This window comes from Aulonocara sp. 'chitande type north' Nkhata Bay, linkage group LG5 (genome assembly GCF_057382095.1).
Source record: "Aulonocara sp. 'chitande type north' Nkhata Bay isolate Kocher_YH1m ecotype deep benthic linkage group LG5, A_spYH_male_GT1.1, whole genome shotgun sequence".
Taxonomy (NCBI): Eukaryota; Metazoa; Chordata; class Actinopteri; order Cichliformes; family Cichlidae; genus Aulonocara; species Aulonocara sp. 'chitande type north' Nkhata Bay.
Window position 1 is genome coordinate 45,234,286 of NC_141348.1, and position 9,449 is coordinate 45,243,734.

The 9,449-nt window shown below is 47.9% G+C and overlaps 1 protein-coding gene across 2 annotated transcripts; it reads right to left on the reverse strand.

Annotated features, from left to right (window-relative positions):
* Positions 1-976: 976 nt before the first annotated feature.
* On the reverse strand, positions 977-9,237 carry ddx27 (DEAD (Asp-Glu-Ala-Asp) box polypeptide 27). Of its 2 annotated transcripts, none has more exons than XM_086293820.1 (21): positions 9,049-9,237; positions 7,623-7,766; positions 7,445-7,504; positions 7,055-7,211; positions 6,851-6,903; positions 6,691-6,777; positions 6,503-6,608; positions 6,248-6,421; positions 5,997-6,147; positions 5,818-5,917; positions 5,602-5,743; positions 5,370-5,523; positions 4,850-4,931; positions 4,423-4,600; positions 4,224-4,330; positions 4,006-4,102; positions 1,668-1,759; positions 1,474-1,594; positions 1,301-1,394; positions 1,167-1,226; positions 977-1,087 (listed from the first exon to the last, which is right to left on the reverse strand). In XM_086293820.1, the coding sequence occupies exons 1-21, from the start codon at positions 9,130-9,132 to the stop codon at positions 1,072-1,074; spliced, it is 2,259 nt and encodes a 752-aa protein (XP_086149946.1). In that variant the 5' UTR covers positions 9,133-9,237; the 3' UTR covers positions 977-1,071. The 2 variants fall into 2 exon arrangements, with proteins under 2 accessions (XP_086149946.1, XP_086149945.1); XM_086293819.1 differs by having other exon boundaries at positions 1,301-1,397; positions 9,049-9,236.
* Between the last annotated feature and the right edge of the window lie 212 nt (positions 9,238-9,449).

A 9,449-nucleotide genomic window follows, 5' to 3' on the forward strand; every position in this document is an offset into this window, starting at 1 on the left:
GAGTGGTTACTAAAAGACAGGATTTATTCCTCATCCTCTGTGATGAGGAATAAATGATAGCGTAGTTTCCCACTGCTGCTAAGTATTACCATGAAATAATGAGGGAACGGACCCCTGTCCAGCTGCGTTAGAGTCTCTAATAATGGAGGATTGTGCGTACAATCTAAAACGTCTCAAGCTTCAAGTCCGCACTTCTTCAGTTACACCTATAAAGTCTGTTGTGGTGGTGAGCAGTGAGGTTAAACTGCAAAAACTTTGTCCGGTAAACGCTGGCCGTGTCTGCACGGAGATGTGTTTGAAGCAGTCTCAGGCACCGACTTGTTGAACTCACACTTCGTATTGTTTCTGCAGACGGCCGCACGAAGGCGTGTCCACACTGAACGCTTCCATGAGACTGGAGCGTCTCCAGTCTTCTCCGTGACTTTCACACAAACTGAGGCCGGACATCATATCTGCTCAAACGCACAGATCACTGCAGGAGCGCACACGAGCTCGGACGCAGAACGAAACCGACTGTAAGGAGCAGCTAGTTAGCAGTCGAGTGTTTTAATGTTCCATTTTAAACCAACGGTGGTTAAAAAAATTCAGCTGATAACTGTCAGCGCCCTCCTCTGGTCCTCTGCGTCCAAACTGCTTCTGTTCCCCTGCCTTTTTAGAAGTGGTCTGTGGTTCAATATCTGGCCTGTGGACACCTGTGGACCAGAGCAGGCAGTCTTTGAAGTGGCAGCTGACCCGCTTTAACTTCTGAACCACAGCCACCTGCTGTCATTGCTCAGTATTCAGCCAATGAAAACCTGCCATACAACAGACTTCCATTGGTGTGCTGAGGTCAGCTGATCTGCCGCACCTCGCCCCGTTCTTCCTCAGCTTCCAGTTTACATTTCATTTTTCACGTTTTGTCATGTGACCTTTAGTTTGGTTTGTTTTGTGCCCGTCTGAATGACCCAAAGATAAAAAAAAAACAACAACAAAAAACCCCGTTGACAATGGGTTTAATACACATTGAAACTTTATTTAAAACTACTGTAATAAACAAATAGAAAAAAAACAAGGCGTTTCCCGCGTGCTCTGTCACTTCCTCCTGAACCTGGCAGATAGAGCAGAGTGTCAGCCATCTTTACCTCATTCAGGTCAGTGTGACACCAGAGAGAACAGGTGAAACTTACCTGGAACTGCCAGGTCGCTTTCTGTCCACACCCAGACGCTTCCTGTCTGCAAAGGACGGTCTGTAAGGGAGAGAGACAGTGAGACAGACGGGACAGATGGACAGACAGTGAGACAGCTGGCTACCTGTACGTACCCTGCTCGGTACTGCTTCAGGGCCTTACTGCTGGTGTTTGTCAGCTCTTTGTCAAACACCGACTTCTTGCCTCCTTTTCCTGCTTTCTGATTGGCTGCTGCACACAGAGGATTGGTGAGAGCGAGGACATTATCAGGGTTAGTGTGTTTGTTAGCATGTTTACAGCATCATACCTTTAGTTGGCGCTTCATCCTCTGGCATCGCCCTCGCCCTCTTTGGTCGACGCTCTCTTTTGGCTGCTCGCTCAGCAAACATCTGGGCCTTCAAAATCTCGAACTGAGCACGCTCCTCAGACTGACAGACAGGTAACAGGTAAGCAGGTGATTGATCGGAGGCGAGTACTGATTAATGCTGGATCGTTTTTTACCGTCAGCTCCTTTTTCCTGCCGTCCTTCAGGAACTTCTCTCTCTTCTTCTTCCCTCTAACGGCAAGATCAAACTCCTGCAGAGCCTTTGACACTGAACAAAGTACTACCGTTACACAAATGGTACTCCACTGTACTAATCAATACTCTGATATATTAACTATATGAACTATAATTGCCCATTGGGCCTAAGGGTCCATCTGTCAGCATCTTACAATGCTGTGATTGCAGCCATTCCCCACTCTCTGAGTGGTACTCATGGACATTGATCAATGACCAATGGTCGTGGGGCGACCGTAGCTCAGGGGGTTGGGAATCGCATCTGTAACCGGAAGGTTGCCGGTTCGATCCCTGGGCTCTCTGTCCTGGTCGTTGTGTCCTTGGGCAAGACACTTTACCCTACTTGCCTACTGGTGTTGGCCAGAGGGGCCGATGGTGCGATATGGCAGCCTGGCTTCTGTCAGTCTGCCCCAGGGCAGCTGTGGCTACACCTGTAGCTGCCTCCACCAGTGTGTGAATGTGAGAGTGAATGAATAGTGGTATTGTAAAGCGCTTTGGGTACCTAGAAAAAGCGCTGTATAAATCCAATCCATTATTATTATTAATATTATTATTGATCAGCAGGTGATTTGGAGCGCCCAGCGCGTGCTCCCGACGCAAACTAACTAAGGGGAGGCCTACCTTGGCACCGTCGTAATGCAGGTGAAGCCAAAGGTGAGATCAACACGTTCTCATCCCAGCTCGTAACACACCAATGCTATGTGACGTCAGTGTGTTACGTGTTTGGCTCCATGAGAGCCATTTGGAATGAATCCATACATGTAAAGGTTTCATACGGTTAAGGTTAGGGCTGGAATACACGGCTGGAGTGTGTGTTACTGCTGTGAGTGGGATTCTGTTGGATTCAATGGAAATTTCGGAACATATCAGGACGCGGAAGCGTTACTATGAGATGCTTTAGGACAAATCGTCGGTATTACGCGTTGGGGATGAGAATGCTCTGCTTCATCTTCTGTTTTGCATTTGTGTGAGAGTCCAGTCATAAAAGCTTCTTAAATATGATCAACCTATCTCTAATAATCAGCTATGTACCACAGGCCTTCAAGCTGGCTGTAGTTAAACCTTTACTCAAAAAGCATCTCTAGACCCAGCAGTCTTAGCTAATTATAGGCCGATCTCCAACCTTCCTTTATATCAAACATCCTTGAAAGAGTAGTTGTCAAACAGCTAACAGATCATCTGCAGAGGTTTATTTGAAGAGTTTCAGTCAGGTTTCAGAGCTCATCACAGCACAGAAACAGCTTTAGTGAAGGTTACAAATGATCTTCTTATGGCCTCTGACAGTGGACTCATCTCTGTGCTTGTCCTGCTAGACCTCAGTGCAGCGTTCGATACTGTCGACCATAATATCCTATTAGAGCGATTAGAACATGCTGTAGGTATTACAGGTACTGCGCTGCTTCTTAATTCAGATCAAACTGAGGTTATTGTACTCGGCCCTGAAAAGCCTAGAAATATGGTATCTAAGCAGATTCTTCCTCTGGATGGCATTACCTTGGCCTCCAGTAACACTGTGAGGAACCTTGGAGTCATTTTTGACCAGGACATGTCCTTCAATGCACATATTAAACAAATATGTAAGACTGCTTTCTTCCATGTGTGCAACATCTCTAAAGTTAGAAATATCCTGTCTCAGAGTGACGCTGAAAAACTAGTTCATGCATTTATTACTTCCAGGCTGGACGACTGTAATTCATTATTATCAGGAAGTCCTAAAAACTCCCTGAAAAGCCTTCAGCTGATCCAAAATGCTGCAGCAAGAGTCCTGACAGGGACTAGAAAGAGAGAGCAGATTTCTCCTGTTTTGGCTTCCTGTTAAATCCAGAATTCAAAATCCTGCTCCTCACATACAAGGTCTTAAATAATCAGGCCCCATCTTATCTTAATGACCTTGTAGTCCACTATTCATTCACACACTGTTGGAGGCAGCTACGGTTGTAGCCACAGCTGCCCTGGGGCAGACTGACAGAGGCGAGGCTGCCATATCGCGCCATCGGCCCCTCTGACCATCACCAGTAGGCGGTAGGTGAAGTGTCTTGCCCAAGGACACAACGACTGAGACTGTCCGAGCCGGGGCTCGAACCGGCAACCTTCCGGTTACAAGACGAACACACAACTCTTGAGCCACGATCGCCCATTAGAGCACTTCACTCTCCTTTGATAACAGGATCGAGTTTAAAACCCGAGTACTGCGACAGCACTACTACACAGTACTTCCTGGTCAGCCGTCAACTTGAACGAAGGATTACAACATACTACAGAGTGTGAATCAGTACTTACTGCGGCTCTGTTTCCTTTCCTGTTGGGTCTGAAACCAAACCCGCTGTGACTGATCAGAGGAGGCGGAGTCAGTGAGACGCCTCTGAGCCACACTCAGCTACACACAGACAAACACACACATGGTTTAAATAAAAATGCTGTTTGTTGCAGTTCAGCTCTTTTGCTTTTAAATTAAAAACAGGTATTTTAGTGACAGTTATGCAGGTATCCAGGTGTACCTTGGCCTCAGACGCAGCCAGCTCTCGTTCCTCTCTCTCCAGCTTCATCACAGCTTCCACGTCTTTCTCCAGTTTGGCGATCAGGTCTCTAAACTTCAGGATGACTTCTGAATGACACAAATATACATTTCAGTGACGGGTTCTCTCACCTGGAGGACACTCCTCACCTGGGCCACCTGCTCAGTTTGGGATTGTTTACCTGGTGGCAGAACGCGAGCCTTCACGGTGCTCCTGGCTGACTTCACGACCTCTTTCAGCATCTTCCTCTCGGACTCTCCGACGAGAGACACCGAACGCCCCGATCGGCCTGCTCTCGCAGTCCGCCCCACGCGGTGCACGTAATGCTTGACCGTGCCAGGCATGGTGAAGTTTATCACCTGAGGGGCAGGCGAGCGAAACACGTTTTAAAAAGCAGCTTTAACGCTTCTGTTTACTCTGGTTACCATGGTAACAGACTATAATCCACTTTGAATCGTGTTTGAAGAACAAAGTCATGTGACTTTTCTTCTTTTATGACCATATTTCATTAAACATCGAATTCTGTCTTTATTCATCTTTCAGTGGTTGTAGGAACGTCACCATAGTAACCCTGCCATAACCTTACGGTTCTCCTGCAGAACACTCACTGTTTTGACTCCATCGATGTCCAAACCTCTGGCTGCCACATCTGTCGCCACCAAGATATCAATCTGTTCATCTTTGAAACGCCTGCAAAACAACAACAAGAGCAAAGTTCCTTATTCTAAACCCGAGTTTCTCCAACTTGTAGTTCTGAGCGTACCCCAGCTTCTTTTTTTATAGAGCACTTTAAAGTCAACACGGTTGACCAAAGGTTAGGGAAAGTCAATTGTGTGATATTGTGAGAACGAAGGCTGTATTGGTTGTGGTTTTTACACATATAAACACATAAATAAGAGGTAACGCGCCCAAGGTAAAAAATAAATAAAATTAGTAGTAAAACACGAATAAAACAGACGATAAATAAAATTAACAAAATAAAGAAGCGACCAAAAACTGACTACAGGCTGAGTCTGGTACTACTCCTAAAACACTTTGGAGAAAAAGTGTGTTCTTTAAAAATATCAAGTGCTGGGGCCATTCTAATATGGAGGGTAACTTATTCTCTAATCCCAGTTGTGCGTGCACCTGAGGTTCTCCAGTCGTTGGTTCTGACTCAGTTCTCCATGCAGTTCTCCAACCTTCAATCCCATTAGTCCCAACAAGATATGCAGTCTGTGGGCCTGCTTCCTCGTCTGAGTGAACAACATGACATGATCCTGGAACGTCCGAGTCAGCAGAGCTGACAAAAACAAACACAGGTACAACTGTAGAACTGTCACTAGTACCTCTATGTTACTGCAGTATCACGAGTACCTACCAGCTACCACGGCCTCGCGGTCTCCTTCTCTGTGAGGTCGGATTCGGACAAACTCCTGCCGCAGGAACGGCGCCACGTCAGTGTTGCTGTTAACAAAGATCCTGACTGGCTGCTTCAATGACACCGCTGCCAAGTCTTTCACCTGAAAACACGTGTCACAGGACAGTCACTCGGTGGTCAAACGATACAGCAGCACACATGGTTAAGCATGCATACCTCCTCTGTCATGGTCGCAGAGAACAGCATGGTCTGTCTGTTGTAGGAACACAACCTGATGATCTCTTTCATCTGCTCCTCGAAGTACTCATCGAGCATCCTGAGGGAACCACACACAACCGTAAGTGTCTCGGCAGATTCTGGTTTCTGGTGTGACGGATTCCCCCGTCGCTCTTTACCTGTCGGCCTCGTCCAGGATCAGGATCTCGATGTGCGTCAGCTCAAAGCTCGGCGTGTTGTGAAGGTGATCGATCAGCCGACCAGGTGTTGCTATTAGGATGTCCGGGCCAGCCCGCAAAGCTGCCTCCTGAGACTTCAAGTCCAACCCACCTGAAGACAAATCAACACAGATGAGGCCCAGACCAAGTCTGAATCGGACCGGGTCCAGAGTCAGATCGAACACTGATTGAACCACGACAAATAGACGCACCAACAGCCAGGCAGGTGGTGATAGACGTGAACTGGGCGAGTTGACGGGCAACAGAGTGAACCTGGATCCCCAGCTCTCTGGTGGGAACCAGAACCAAGACGCGGGTCACCTGGGATGTTCTGGGCTTGTAAACCAATCGCTCTAGCACAGGCAACATGAAGGCTGCCGTCTTCCCTGCACAGAAAGGAGGAATTCACGTGTCCAATTAAACTGAGATCAACTGGACCCAGTATGATAAATGGGACCCAGTGTTACCTGTCCCAGTAGCAGCACAGGCACAGAGGTCTTTGCCCAGCAGACCGACAGGGACGCAGGCCTTCTGGATCGGAGTGGGCTGCTTAAAGCCCAGAGCAGTGATGGCCTGCAGGAACACGAGTTTACTCAGACAACAACGAGTCACACAGCAGCAGGAGTCCAGGTCTGAGCAGACGTGCTGGTCTTACCTTCAAAATCGGCCTGGACAGATTCATGTCATCGAAAGTCAGTTGGTCATCGTACTGCGACGCGTCTTCATAGAACGACTCTGCTGCCTGGACACAAAGATGGCTGTTAACATGTAACCCGCGACATGAACACGTGAATTTACTCGGCTGTCTTCCTCACCTCCTCTGCCACCTTCCTCTTCTTCCCCCGTCGTTCCTTGTCTCTGAGCGTGTCTGACAGGAAACGGGAAGTAAAAAAAAAAAACCAAACAAACTTCCGCTGACAGTATTAACAACTGTATCAGAGCGCCACTCATCGGTCTCAGGCTCAAACAATAACGTCTGAAAGAATTCTTCCTGCTGGATTTAAAAATAATTTTCTTACCTGATTTGGTCAAAATTTCCTCGTCGCTCGAGCCAAACTCCTCATCTTCGTCCTCATCACTAGCATCTGTCTCTCCAGCTGGAGGTTTCACATCCTCCTCCTCCTCCTGGTGGTTCTCTGATGAAGCTTCAGCAGCGTCACTCTGAGATGATTTCTCCTGAAGGTGAAAAAAAAACAAAAACAACACCTGACGCACAGAAAACAGACTGATACAAGGGGCCAGTCAACTCACCTGTCCTTTTCTGCTTAACCTGTGCAAGATTTACTACTGCAAAGCACTGTGGGTATTTCTGTCATGTGACTTCATGCTGTCATATTCCACACGAAACAAGGTTTCATGTTCTAAAGAGAATCTGCTCCAACCTTCAGGCTCGTTAGCCTCACACTCACCTCAGCTTTCCTCTTTCGGCGGATTTTCTCTATTTTCTGGTCCAGAGTTGTCAAGGTTCTCTGCAGACAGAACGCAGAACGTGAGAACAAACACACAGGTGGAGAGCGTCATGCTCTTCCCGTTGTTCCATGTGTGTGATGAAGTAACTGTGCTGCTCCGCAGCAGGTTGTTCTCTACCTTCTTCTTGAGCTGCTTCATGACATCGGCCATCGCCCAGTCATCGTCGTGGCTCGGCCCGTCTCTCTCTCCAAACTCAAAGTCACAGTTAAAATCTCTCGACCCGCGACTCTTCTTCTTCTTCTTCAGCACGATCGGCTCCTCCTGGAACACAGACACAGCACAGGTGAGACAGCCGACAGGTGAGTGACCCCTCCCAGTAACCCTTTAGCAATAAACCTCGCAGACGGTGGCATTTCCATAGAAAGTGCATACAGATGCAACATTAGGTAACTTCAGGTTTAATTCTGTAATTTCAGCATTATGAGAGGAGTTCACAACACACTTCTTTATATCCCCACAGCAACTGATACTGCAGACACAGCCTTTAAGATCCAGACCTCCTGCTGAGCAGTCAGATCTGATGCTTGCCCAGAGGTCAAAACACGAACAGTGTACAGTCGAGTCTTAATAGCTTACTTACAGCTGGGCTGGTCAGCCTCTCTGTTTGGCTGCAGTGGTTATTATTATATTTACATGCTTCCAGCTCCCGTTTCTGCCCGGTGACAGGTGTACTTTCCCTTTTTCTCCCTCCTTGCTCACAGACACATCAGGGGTCCATCCTCCCTGCAGCATGGACTGCACTGCCCATCAGGCTGCATGCTTTAGGGCGATGCCTGTAACTCTCTTCCTGTTGCCTTCATATTAAATTATTTTTAAAAATATTTCTTCACGTCATTATGCTGCTGCAAGTAGAGGTGACATGGGCCGCGAGACAGAGACACAGACATCAGAGCCTCTTAGTGTTTTGTTTGGGTTTCCACCGGCGTGGAAACCAAAAATAGAGAGAGCACAGCCGAACATGAAACAGGAAAAGACCGCCTGTAATCCATTTATTTCAACAAAGTAACTGTATTCTGAATACCACCTGTTTAAACGGTAACTGTAACGGAATACAGTTACTCATATTTTGTATTTTAAATACGTAACGGCGGTGCATGTATCCGTTACTCCCCAACACTGCCCGCAGCTGAAACCACCAAACATCAAAGAAAAGGGAGAAGCCCCCGTCCGGCCCGCAGCACAGAGACGCCGCTCACCTCTGACCTTTAACCTCCGTTTGGTTTTGGATTCATAGTTGGCTTCATTACTTATGTGTTTATGACTGACCGGGAGAGGTGATGCTGCATTAGTGGCCATTACTGCACTCAGCTCTCCTCAGTTTACGCGGAGCACCGGAGCTGTGCGATGCTCTGTGGTACCGGTCCAACACCAGGTCCCACGGGCCGATATTACGGTGAACGGTAACTAATTCCATTGATTTCAGTGTCAGATAATGTTTGTTCTTCGGGACAGTCCGCAGGAAATGACAGCGAGCCGCTGAACCTCTCCGAAAATTACTCACACCAATACCAGCGGATGGGCTCTGGTCCCGGATCCGACTCACCTCTTGCTCGGATTCGGTCTCCGCCTCGTCGGGAATCGGATCCTCGTCCCGGATCGTCCCGATCAGACCGAGCTGCTCCAACATGGTGGTCCGATGTCCGGGTCTGAACGGGTTCTGAAGACGTTGTCCACACAGTCACACACGTGTGTGTTGATGAAAACAGGAAACGCAATCGTTTGTTTCCGGTTGACGACTTCTTCCTTAGCCAGGCTTTCCGGCACTTCTGAGGCGCACTGCTGCCCCCGTCAGCTCGAGCGTAAAACTACAGCCAGCGTAATACATCTGACGGTGCTTCAGAAAGCACACGTCACAGCGTCCCATTCAAACAATACGTAAATAAGGGTGTTAAAGCCATTTTCCAAATGAGCCTCCAACCATCACACTGGATTATTGTACCCCTG